A 12,743-nucleotide genomic window follows, 5' to 3' on the forward strand; every position below is an offset into this window, starting at 1 on the left:
GGGAGGGATTTGGGATTTCCCCTCCAAAAACTGGGAGGGTTTTTGGGATTTCCCCTCCCAAATTTAGGGGAATTTCGTCCTTCCCATTTCACCCCGACCCCAAATGAAAATCAACAATTACACTTCATTTATTACAAAACAATTACAATATTACACAATTCCCACAGTTCCCACCAATTCCCTACGAAATATTTTGGGATTTGGGTTCCCCCCCCAAAAAAAACAAAACCCCAAAAGGGTTTTTATTTGTCCCCCAAACCCCAATTTGGGACCCCCAAAACCCCTTTAAGGCAGCCAGGGGAGTGCAAACCCCATTAAAAATAAAACCCTATTTACAACCAGGGGGAGGCACTGGGGGGGTCCCAAAGGGTGTGGGGGACATTTGGGGACATTTGGGGACATTTTGGGGTGTGGGGGGGTCACACCAACAGCTGCCACCAGCCCCCCCCCCCACCCTTGGCACCGGGGAGGGCTCAGAAAGAGGAATTTTGGGGTTTTTAACACAAAAAAAAAAGGCACAAAAGTCTTTGGAGGGAATCGGGGGGGTTTTTTGGGGTGTCCCCCCTAAAAATGTCCCTTTTTTGGGGCGCTGGCTGCGGGGTCAGCCCCGGAGTTTGTCGTAGTCGCTCACCATCCGTTTGATGTGGAAGAGTTTGTTCCGCAGCGTTTTGGATTCCCGCTTCTTGTCCTGGTACTCGGGGCTCTGGGAGGGCATTTGGGGACGCTCAGGGGACGTCTGGGGACACCGGGGATGTCCCCAGAGAGGGGCGAGACCCCGAAAGAGCAGCCCCGAAAACTCACCCGCTTCAGGTCCTTGAGGTGGTTGTACTCCTCGGCCAGGGCCTGCGGGGACAGCGGGGTCAGGACGGGGTCAGGGACAGAGGGGACAGGGACAGGGACAGAGGGGACAGGGACAGAGGGGACAGAGGGACAGGGACAGGGGACAGAGGGGACAGGGATGGGGACAGGGACAGGGACAGGGGACAGAGGGGACAGGGATGGGGACAGCGGGGACAGGGACAGAGGGGACAGGGGACAGGGACAGGGGACAGAGGGGACAGGGGACAGGGACAGAGGGGACAGGGACAGGGGACAGGGACAGAGGGGTCAGGGATGGGGACAGAAGGGACAAGGACAGAGGGGACAGGGGACACAAGGACAGGGGACAGGGACACGGACAGGGACAGGGGGGTCAGGGACAGGGACAGAGGGGACAGGGACAGGGACAAGGGACAGAGTGGGGACAGAGGTCCCAGGGGACAGGGACATGGAAGGGGCGGGGGGAACAGAGAGGGGACAATGCGGGGGAATGGTGGGGAAATAGGGGAAAAATGGCAGGGGAAGGAAGGGGACAGGGAGGGGACAGGGAGGGGACAGGGAGGGGACAATGGGGGGGAGTGGGGGAAGAAATAAGGGGGTGGAAAAGGGGTCAAAAAGAAGGAAAAAGGGGCAAAAAAGGGGTGAAAAGGATGAAAAAGGGTGAAAAATGGGTGAAAAGGGTGAAAAGGGGTGAAAAGGGGCAAAAGGGGCGGGCGGGGGGCAGCGGGGGGGCCGCACCTGGTACTGGGCGCTGTCCTCGGGCACCTGGTCCAGCTGTGCTGCCAGCTGTGCCAGCCGCTCGTTGATCCCGTCCATGTGGGCACAGAGCTCCTTGTAGCGCCGCAGCTCCGCCCCGAAATCGGCCTTGTAGCGCTGGCGGGCGCCCGGGGAGCTGATCGGGGGGTACAGCCTGGGGGGGGACACGGGGACATTGGGGACATGGGGACATTGGGGACATGGGGACACTGGGGACACTGGGGACATGGGGACATGGGGACACTGGGTATGGGATATGGGACACTGGGGACATGGGGACACTGGATATGGGATATGGGACATGGGGACATGGGGGCACTGGGGACATTGGGTATGGGACATGGGACACTGGGGACATGGGGACACTGGGGACATGGGGACATGAGGACACTGGGTATGGGATATGGGACATTGGGGACATCAGGGCCATTTGGGACATTGGGTACAGGGGATCCTTGTAGCGCTGGCGGGCGCCCGGGGAGCTGATCGGGGGGTACAGCCTGGGGGGACACGGGGACATTGGGGACACTGGGGACACGGGGACATTGGGGACACTGGGGACATTGGGACATTGGGGACACGGGGACACTGGGGACATGGGGACACTGGGGACACTGGGTATGGGACATGGGACACTGGGGACACGGGGACATTGGGGACACTGGGGACATGGGGACATGGGGGCACTGGGGACATTGGGTATGGGATATGGGACACTGGGGACATGGGGACATGGGGACACTGGGTATGGGATATGGGACATTGGGGACATCAGGGACATTTGGGACATTGGGTACAGGGGACCCTTGTAGCGCTGGCGGGCGCCCGGGGAGCTGATCGGGGGGTACAGCCTGGGGGGGGACACGGGGACGTTGGGGACATGGGGACATTGGGGACACTGGGGACATGGGGACATTGGGTATGGGACATGGGACACTGGGGACATGGGGACACTGGGGACATGGGGACACTGGGGACATGGGGACATGGGGACACTGGATATGGGATATGGGACATGGGGACATGGGGGCACTGGGGACATTGGGGACACTGGGTATGGGACATGGGACACTGGGGACACGGGGACACTGGGGACATGGGGACATTGGGGACACTGGGGACATTGGGGACACTGGGGACATGGGGACACTGGGTATGGGATATGGGACATGGGGACATGGGGACATTGGGGACATTGGGGACATGGGGACATTGGGGACATGGGGACACTGGGGACATGGGGACATTGGGGACATCAGGGACACTGGGATGCTGGGGATATTGGGGACACTGGGGACATTGGGGACACTGAGGACACTGGGGACATCACTGGGGACCGGAGGACACTGGGGACATTGGGGACCTCGGGGACACTGGGGACACTGTGTATGGGATATGGGGACACGAGGGACACTGGGGATACTGGGGACATGGGGACACTGGGGACATCATTGGGGACATCAAGGATATTGGGGACACTGGGGACATTGAATATGGGACATGGGGACATTGGGGACACTGGGGGCACTGGGGACACTGGGGACACTGGGGACACTGGGGGCACTGGGGATATTGGGGACACTGGGGACATTGAATATGGGACACGGGGGCACTGGGGACACTGGGGACACTGGGGACACTGGGGACACTGGGGACATTGAATATGGGACATGGGGACACTGGGGGCACTGGGGACACTGGGGACACTGGGGACACGGGGCACTGGGGACATTGAATATGGGACATGGGGACACTGGGGGCACTGGGGGCACTGGGGGCACGGGGCACGGGGCAGGGGCACACCGCGAGCCCCGCTGTCCCCGGGTGTCACCTGTGCCACTGCTCGCGGTCGCGCTCGTCGCCCGACTCGGCGGCCGTGGTGGGCTCGGTGTCGTACTGGGAGCACTGGGAGCACTGGGAGCCCTCGCGCTCGGGCTGGCGCCGGCCCCGGCGGCGCCCGCGGCGGGCGGGGGGCTTGTGGGGGGGAGGGGCGGCGTCCTGCTCCTCCGGGCCCGAGGGGGGGTCCTCGGGGGGGTCACTGAGGGGACACGGGGACATCGCACACGGGGACACGGCCCTGGGGGGGGGTCTCCCCTTTCCCGGCCCCTCAAACCCTTCCCCACCCTCTCCCGACCCCTCCCCTTATTTCCCGACCCCTCCCACATTTCCCGAACTTTCCCGCCCTTTCCCGACCCCTCCCCACATTCCCGACCCCTCCCCACATTCCCCACCCCGTTCCCGCCCCTTCCCCACTTTTTCCACCCCTCTCCCGACCCCTCCCCATATTTTCCGACCCCCCCATCCTTTTCCCGACCCCTCCTCACATTTCCCTCTCTCTTCCGCCCCTTCCCCACTTTTTCTGTCCCCTCCCCAAATTCCCCACCCCTTTCCTCCTTTTCCTTCCCTTCCCGACCCCTCCCCACATTTCCCTCCCTCTTCTGCCCCTTCCCCACTTTTTCCACCCTTCTCCCGACCCCTCCCCAAATTTCCCACCCCTCCAATCTTTTCCGACCCCTCCCCAAATATTCCACCCCTTTCCTCCTTTTCCTTCCCTTCCCCAGCCCTTTTCCCGCCCCCTCCCCATATTTCCCACCCCTTTCCCCCCTTCCCCTCCCGCTGCCGCCCCCTCCCCACCTTTTCCAGCCCTTCTGGGGGGGGTCGCTGTACGAGGGGGGGCTGTAGGGCGGCGCCGGCCCGGGGGTCCCGCCCTTCTCCGAGTACGCGACCGTGGCGGCCTCGTCCGGAACGCTCGTCCCGCCCGACACGTTCTTCACCTGGAGTTGGGATTTGGGATTTCGGGGGGGAAACTCAGCTGGGATAAAGGAGAAATGCCCCGAGAAAATTCCCTGAGAATTGCCCCGAAATTCCCGGAGAAATCCCTGAGAATTGCCCAAGAAATCCCAGAAAATTCCCTGAAAATCCACCAAGAAATCCCCGAGAATTCCCTGAAAGTTCCCCGATAAATCCCCGAGAATCCCGCAACAAACCCCCGAAAATTCCCTGAGAAATCCCGCAGAAAATCCACGGAAACCAGGAGCTGTCGTCCCACCCGGAGCCCCCCAAATCCTCCAGGGACATCCCCAAAAAGCCCAAAACCCAGAAACCCCAAAAACTCCAAAACCCCCAAAGCCAAAAAACTCCAAAATCCCCAAAACCAAAAACCCAAAAACCCTAAACCCCAAACACAGAAACCCCAAAACCCCCAAATCCCCGTGGAGAGACAGCGGCAAAGGGACAAAGGGACAAAGGGACCGAGCTCGGGGTTGGTGACCCCCGCAGGGTGACGCCCCCAGAGGTTTGGGGTGGCCCCACAGAGGGACAAGGGACGTCCGGCTGTCCCCTGTCCCCTTCCTTCCGGCCCTTTGTGGGTTGTTTGTGCCGGACGCCGGTCCCCGCCGGCTCGGTGGCCTTGGGGACATCCGGCCGGACACGCCACTTCCTCCCCTGTCCCCTCGCGGGGGCCGCCAGGTGTGTCCCCAAGCCGGGGTGGCATTCGGGCACACAGATGTCCCCAAAGGGGGTGACACCCCGAAAGCGGGGGGGGAGGTGGCACGCGGGGGTGGCATCTGGGGGTGGCACGCGGGGGTGGCACCGTGTCCCCAAAGGGACAGGAAATGCTCGGCCAGGGAGGGGCTTTGAGCAAATAAACCCCAAAGGGATCAGAACAAATGAAGCGAAACCACAATAAAGAAATAAAATAAATAAAACCGAATCACAATGAAATCAAATAAAAACCGAGCCAGGGAGCGCGGCCCCAGGGAAACGGGACCGGGAGTGGTGGCACGGGGACAGGACAGGACAGGGATGGGGACACAGGGGACAGGGACGGGACAGGGATGGGGACACAGGGGACAGGGATGGGGACAGGGATGGGGACACAGGGGACAGGGATGGGGACAGGGATGGGGACACAGGGACAGGGACAGGACAGGGATGGGGACACAGGGCACAGGGATGGGGACAGGGATGGGGACACAGGGGACAGGGATGGGGACACAGGGAACAGGAAAAGGGAATGGGGACACAGCGGACAGAAATGAGGACAGGGATGGGGACACAGGGGACAGGGACAGGACAGGGATGGGGACAGGAATGGGGACACAGGGGACAGGAATGGGGACAGGGAAGGGGACACAGGGCCCAGGGACAGGGAGAAGAATGGGGACACAGGGGACAGGGACAGGAGTGTCCCCAAAGCCACTGTCCCCACCCTTCCCGCGGGAACGCTGTGACATTCCCACCCCGCCCCCAGCTCGTGCCGGGCCAGCCCCGCAGGTGACACATCCCGGGCCACGCTGGCGACACCGGGATGTCCCCAAGGCCCCCATCCAGGTGCCACCACTCCGGGTTTTCCCGGTGCCACCTCCCGGTTAATCATTGGCCAGACCGAAACCGCGCGGTGGCCCCGCGGTGTCCCCTGGCAGTGTCCCCTGGCAGTGTCCCCAAGCCCTCTTGGAGTCCCCAAAGTCCCCACACGGAGTCCCCAAACCCCTCCCGGTGTCCCCAAACACTCGTGGGGTCTCGACACAGTCCTGGTGTCCCCAAAGCCCCCCCGAAGTCCCCAAAATGCCCCCTAAAATCCCCAAATTCCCCTGAAGTCCCCTCCTGGTGTCCCCACATCCTCCCTGAAGTCGCCAACTCTCCCCCAAAGTCCCCAGATTCCCCTAAATCCCCTCCCGGTGTCCCCAAATCCCCTAAATCCCCCAAACCCCTCCCCTTGCACCCATCCCAAATCTGGGAATTTTCAACCCCGCTGGGAAAGAGCCGGGAAGGATCCCCCGGATCCCATTCCCAACATTCCCAACACTCCCAAAACTCCCCGAAATCCCCAAAACTCCCCGAAATCCCCAAAATCCCCGCAATCCCCAGGCTCCCGGCGCTCACCCACTCCTCCACGTCGGGCCCCTCGGGGCCGGCGGGGACGCGATCCCAGTAAATGTTGTGTTTTCCGTACTTCCAGATCTTGCTGCGGGTTTTGTGCGCGAAGAGGCAGATGAGGCACAGCAGGAGCACGATCAGGAACCCGCAGGCGATGGCCACGGCCTGAGGGGATTCGGGAATTCCGGGAATTCCGGCTCATCCCGGGAATCCCCCGCGTGTGGGATGAGCCCGATCCCAAAGATTCTCTCTGTGCTTCCCAAACCCCAAACCTTCCCAAACCCCAAACCTTCCCAAACCCCAAACCTTCCCGAACCCCAAACCTTTCCTTGTCCTTCCCGGACCCCCCAAACCTTTCCTCTCCTTCCCAAATCTCGAATTTGGGATTTGGGAAGTTTTGGGATTCAGAAAGGACGGGAAATGGTTGGGATTCGGGAAGGTTTGGGACTTGGGAAGGACGGGGATTTTAGAAGGACAAGGAAGATTTGGGATTCGGGAAGGTTTGGGATTCGGGAAGGCCACGGAAAGTTTTGGGGTTTGGGAAGGACGGGCAGGGTTTGGGGGCTCCCGGTGCCAGCCCCGGGCCCCCATCCCGTGCCGGCCCCATCCCGTGCCAGGCCCGGGCGGCCCCGGGCGCTCCCGGTCCCACCGGCCGGGCTGGAAGCGCCGCATTCCAGTCCCAGCCCCGGCGGGGGGAGCGGCCCCGGCGGGCCCGGCCTGGCCAGGGACGGGACCGGGGACCGGGACCGGGACCGGGACCGGGATTGGGACCGGGATTGGGATTGGGACCGGGACCGGGACCGGGACCGGGACTGGGATCGGGACTGGGATCGGGATCAGGACCGGGACCGGGATCAGGACCAGGACCGGGACCGGGACCGGGACCGGGACCGGGACCGGGACCGGGACCGAGATCAGGATCGGGATCCCGGGAATGATTTGGGATCGCTGCAGTTTGGGGCTGGCGCGGGGAAGAGCGGGGGTGGGGGGCAGGTGAGCGAGGGGACGGGGCTGATTCCTGACTCCCAGATTTTTCTCTGTCCTACCCAAACCCCCAAACCTTCCCCAAATCCCAAACCTTCCCCAAATTCCAAACCTTTCTGTGGGGGTCCTTCCCTCACCCCCTGGGGGTCCCTCCCTCGGTCCATCCCTCATTTCCTGGTGGTCCTTCCCTCATCTTTTGGGGGTCCTTCCCTCCCCTCCCGCTGCTCCCCGTCCCCTCCCAGTGGTCTCTGTCCCCGCCTTGGTGGCCCCCATCCCGTCCCAGTAGTCCCCGTCCTCCAGTGGTCCTCCCGTCTCTCGGTGGTCCCCTGTCCCCCCTCGGTGGTCCTGGTCCCCCCACAACAGCCTCCATCCCCTGGTGGTCCCATGTTCTCTCCCGGTGGTCCCTGTCCCCTCTCAGTGGTCCCAGTCCCCTCCCCGGTGCTCCCAGTCTCCTCCCCGGTGGTCCCGCTCCCCTCCCGGTGGTCCCCATCCCCTCGTGTTGGTGGTCCCCAGTCCCCTCCCGGTGGTCCCGGTCCCCGGTGGTCCCCATCCCCTCCCGGTGGTCCCGGTCCCCTCCTGGTGGCCCCGATCCCCCCACAGTAGTCTCCATCCCCTGGTGGTCCCATGTCCCCTCCCGGTGGTCCCCGTCCACTCCCGGTGGTCCCGGTCCCCGGTGGTCCCCATCCCCTCGTGTTGGTCCCAGTCCCCTCCCGGTGGTCCCAGTCCCCTCCCGGTGGTCCCCATCCCCTCCCGGTGATCCCCGTCCCCTCCCGGTGGTCCCGGTCCCCTCCCGGTGGCCCCCGTCCCCTCCCGGTGGTCCCGGTCCCCTCCCGGTGGCCCCGCTCACCTCCTGCGGGTCCACGGTGCAGTAGTGGTACAGGTACTGGTTGAGCACGGCGCCCCCGGCGTACACCTGGCTGCACATGGCTAGCAGCGGGCTGTAGTAGTAGCCCCCGCTCATCTGCGCCTGCGGGTTGACCCCCACCACGTAGACGATGCTGGCCACCAGCATGACCAGGGCCAGCACGGCGCACACCACGATGACCACCAGGTAGAAGCGGCGCGACCGCGATCCGCTGGACTTGCTCAGGCTGGCCACCAGCAGCCCCAGCTGGGCCAGGAAGCAGAGCACGGCCATGGCGATCATGAAGCCGTTGGCCGCCCGCGGGTTGGCGACGCCGCCGTAGTAGCCACCGTAGCCACCGTAGCCGTAGCCGTAGTTGACCCCGCTGCCGTAGTAGCCCGAGCCGTAGAAGCCGCCGGGGCCACTGCCCAGCACGCCGCCGTAGCCGTAGCCGTAGCCGTAGTCCCAGGCCAGCGTGGAGGCCACGCAGGCGAACACGGCCACGCAGAGCAGCAGCACGGTGGCCGCCAGCAGCCGCACCAGCCCCGGCGGCGACCACCACCGGTAGAAATGCTGAGGGGCGTCCTCGACGTAGTAGGAGCCCGGCGGCGGCGAGCGGGCCCCGAAATCGTAGCCGTAGTCGCCCGCGGGTGGCCCGTAGGAGGCGGCGGGGGGCGGCCCGTAGCCGCTGGCGGGGCTGTCGTAGGGTTTCTTGGCGAACATCCCTGCAGGGGACGGCGACAAAGCCACTCGCGGCGGGTTCTGTCACCGGCGGCGGCGGCACGGGAAGGACTTTGGTCCCTTTGTCACCCTCGCCACCCAGGCGGAGTGGGAGTCGGAGTCGCCGCGGTTTGTGCGGGGAAACTGAGGCACGGAGCGGCCACCCAGAGTTGGAGTCTCCAAAAAAGCTTGGAGATCCCACCCCCAAAAAAAAAAAAATTTCCTAGGAAACCTCCCCCAAAAGAACCTGGAGAGACCCCCACAAAAAAAACCTCGGAGACCCCACAAAAAAACCTCGGAGACCCCACAAAAAAAACCTTGGAAACCTCCCCAAAAAAAAACCCTTGGAGATCCCACAAAAAACACCGGGAAAACCCGCCCCAAAAATGTCTCGGACACCCCCCCAAAAAAGCCTTGGAGAACGCCCCAAAAAAACTTTGGAGACCCCAGAAACAAATTCGGAGGACCCCTCCCCTCAAAAAAAAAAAAAAAAAAACAACCTGGAGAAGCCCCCACAAAAAAACCTTGGAGACCCCACAGAAACCTTGGAGACGCCAGAGAAGTTTCGTGGAGAAACTGAGGCACGGAGTCGCCGCGGGTTTACGTGGGGAAACTGAGGCACGGTGACTCACCGGCCGGTGCCACCCCAGCCACGCCGGGCTCTCGGTGTCACCTCCCTGTCCCTTCCCAACGCCCCGCAGGCGGCAGGGAATTAATCGGGATTGTTGGAATTCCCGAATGGGAAGCGGGGGCCCCGCGCTGGCCCTAAGCTGCTCCGGCCGGATTAAAAATCGAAATAATCGCAATAAAAATCAAAATCGTTACAAACAACGATAATTCCGGAGGCCACGTGAGGCAGAGCCGCGAGGAGAGCGGCTGGAAAATTTGGGGGGGGGGGTCTTAAAATCAGCAGAATTAACGTGGGGACCCCCCCGGGCCATGCAGAGACCCCAAAAACCCCAAATCCCTGCGGGAAACCCAAACCCGGCCCGGCGGCACCGGGGCTCGGTGGGACCCCCGCGAGGGGCGGGGGGCGCTTTGGGGGTGCCCAAGGGTCCCGGTTCCCCATCCCGTCGGTCCCCGGTGCCCCGGTCCCGGTCGGATCCCGCGGTTTGACCCCACCGGGGACCCCCGGGACGCCACCGGGACCCGCAGCGGCGACCGGAGCGCGAGGGCGCCGGTGGCGGCGGGGACGGGGCCGGGGGCTCGGGGGTCTCCCTGGCCCCTGTGGGGACACGGGAGGAGCCGCGGGGCCGGGGGCGGCTCCGGTACCGGGAGCGGTACCGGGGGAAGCACGGAGGGGATTTCGGCGGTGTCGGGGAGCCCGGTACCGGTGCGGAGCCGGTGCGGACCCCGGTACCGCTCTGGAATCCCGTGGCCGGTACCGCTGTGGGCCCGGTACCGCCCGGGAATCCGGTACCGGCGGGGACCTGGGTGCCGGTGCGGACCCGGTACCGCTCTGGAACCCCGTGGCCGGTCCCGGTGCGGCCCGCGGTACCGGGGAGAAGCCCGGCGGGGCCCCCGGTGCCTCGGCGAAGGACGAACCCCCCCCGTGCGCAGCGGGGAGCGGAGACCCCCGGCGCTCCCTCCCGTTCCGGTACCGCCCTCTCCCCGCGCTGCCGGTACCGGTGCCGGTGCCGGTGCCGGGGGTTCCCGGTACCGCGGAGCCGCTCACCTGCCGCCGCCTCCGCCGCTTTGTTCACCTTAAAATGGCAGCCGGGAGCGGCGGAGGCGGCGGCGGCGGCGGCGCTGCGGGACCGGCCCCGGGTCCCGCCCCCGGGGAGGGCGGGGGGGGGCAGCACCGGGCACGGAGGGGTTAAAAACGGGGAGGGGCAGCACCGGGAGGAGCCCCCGGGGGCGGTCTGGGGGGGGGAGGGTGGAACTGGGGGGACAAAAGGGGAAATTGGGGACAGGAGCGTCCCCAAAGGGCGGGGGTCGGACCGACCCCCCCCCCAAAAAAAAACCAACGTGGAGACCTTTTTGTATTAATTACCAAACGTAATTAATGAATGAATGGATGCTTAATTAGCCCAGTTCCCGGGGGGGGCACGTCCAGGGGGACACAAAGGGGGCGGGGCCTCCCCAAAAACCCCAAAATGAGGGGTGGGGACCCCGGGCTGGCTCGGGGCGGCGGCGGTGTCCCCGATTGTCCCCGGCTGTCCCCGATTGTCGCGGCTCCGGTGGCACCGGGATCGGGATGGATCCCGCCGGGATCGGGGTGGATCGTCCGGCCGCGGCGACACCTTTGGGGACACCTTTGGGGACACCTTTGGGGACCCTTTTGAGGACACCTTTGGGGACACCTTTGGGGACCCTTTTGGGGACACAGCCTCTGGCCGCGGTGACACTTTTGGGGACCCTTTTGGGGACACTTTTGGGGACACCTTTGGGGACACAGCCTCCGGCCGCAGTGACACTTTTGGGGACACCTTTGGGGACCCTTTTGGGGACATCTTTGGGGACACAGCCTCCAGCCGCGGCGACACTTTTGGGGGCACCTTTGAGGACACCTTTGGGGACACCTTTGGGGACACAGCCTCTGGCCACGGTGACACTTTTGGGGACACCTTTGGGGACCCTTTTGGGGACCCTTTCGGGGTCCTGGCGCTGTCCTCGGCAGGACCGCGCGTCCCCCGCGCTGTCACCAGCTCGTCCTCGAAGGTGACACGCCTGGCACGCGCTGGCGGCGGCGTCGCCACGCGAGGGGCAGCGCCGAGGTGGCGTTGTCGCCGTGCCGGGGGACACGCCAGGGGGATGTCACCGCTCCTGGCCCCCGCGGGACCCCCGGGGGGCTCCTGGCGCTTCGAGGCCACCCCTGGAGGGGACACAGAAGCCCCGGTGTCACCGTGCCTCAGTTTCCCCCACGCGCCGCCTGCGGCCATCCCTCCTCGGTGGCGCCGCGAGGCCACCGTGTCCCTCGGGGTGTCACCTCCAGCGCCGCCACCGCGTCCCAGTCCCCCCCAGTTTGGGCTGGGGAGCACCCACGGGTGACGCTCAGGGACCCCGCGTCCCCTCCTGTCCCCCCGCCAGCCCTTGGGGACAATGGCCGCTGTCCCGTCCCCGCCACCGCCGTTACCTGCCCGTCGCACGGGGAGGGGACACGCGCGACCCCCGGGCTCGGCGCGATGTCCCCCGGCTGCTCCCCAGTGCCACCAGTGCCACCAGCAGTGCCACCAGCGGTGCCACCAGCGGTGCCACCAGAGCCACCAGCGGTGCCACCAGCGGTGCCACCGGGAGTGCCACCGCCGCCAGGCACCGCGCGTTAATCATTGACAGCCTCAGTTTCCCCCGATTGTCGCACGGGGCCACCACGGGGCCACCACCCCCCCCCCCCCCCCGGAGTGTCCCCAACCCTCCTGAGCCCGCGGGGCCCCAAAAAGCGTCCGGGGTCCCCCAAAATCTGCCCCAAAACCCACGCGGGGTTTTGTCACCCCCACAAAGTCCCCGCGGCGGGGGGAACCCCCAAAAATCCCCCAAAAATCCCCCAAAATCCCCCCAAAATGCCCAAAAATCCCCCAAATCCCCCAAAACTGCCCCAAAAGTGCCCCCAAAGCGCCCTAAAACCCCCCAAATCCCCCCAAAACCCCAAAAATCCCTCAGACCCCCCCCGGCCGAGCAGAGAGCGACACGTCCAGTTCAGGCTCCTTTAATTTGCGCCTCAGCCCCCCCCAAAATCCCCCCCCCAAAAAAAACCCCAAATTCCCCCCAAAACCCCCCAAGACCCCCCCACACCGCGGGGGGA

The 12,743-nt window shown here is 64.6% G+C and overlaps 1 protein-coding gene across 1 annotated transcript; it reads right to left on the reverse strand.

Annotated features, from left to right (window-relative positions):
• Positions 1 to 104: 104 nt before the first annotated feature.
• OCLN (occludin) lies at positions 105 to 10,701 on the reverse strand. Its single transcript, XM_053999423.1, has 8 exons — positions 10,677 to 10,701; positions 8,285 to 9,006; positions 6,460 to 6,618; positions 4,210 to 4,349; positions 3,407 to 3,613; positions 1,558 to 1,729; positions 802 to 843; positions 105 to 703 (listed from the first exon to the last, which is right to left on the reverse strand). The coding sequence occupies exons 2-8, from the start codon at positions 9,002 to 9,004 to the stop codon at positions 602 to 604; spliced, it is 1,542 nt and encodes a 513-aa protein (XP_053855398.1). The 5' UTR covers positions 9,005 to 9,006; positions 10,677 to 10,701; the 3' UTR covers positions 105 to 601.
• Positions 10,702 to 12,743: the final 2,042 nt, after the last annotated feature.

Source organism: Vidua macroura, chromosome 26 (genome assembly GCF_024509145.1).
Source record: "Vidua macroura isolate BioBank_ID:100142 chromosome 26, ASM2450914v1, whole genome shotgun sequence".
Taxonomy (NCBI): domain Eukaryota; kingdom Metazoa; phylum Chordata; class Aves; order Passeriformes; family Viduidae; genus Vidua; species Vidua macroura.

Coding starts and splice junctions, on each gene's coding strand:
- OCLN (XM_053999423.1), bottom strand. CDS start 9,004: ATGTTCGCCAAGAAACCCTACGACAGCCCCGCCAGCGGCTACGGGCCG. Junction 6,619..8,284: donor GCACCGTGGACCCGCAGGAG/GTGAGCGGGGCC, acceptor GAATCCCCTCAG/GCCGTGGCCATCGCCTGCGG. Junction 844..1,557: donor AGGACAGCGCCCAGTACCAG/GTGCGGCCCCCC, acceptor CTGTCCCCGCAG/GCCCTGGCCGAGGAGTACAA.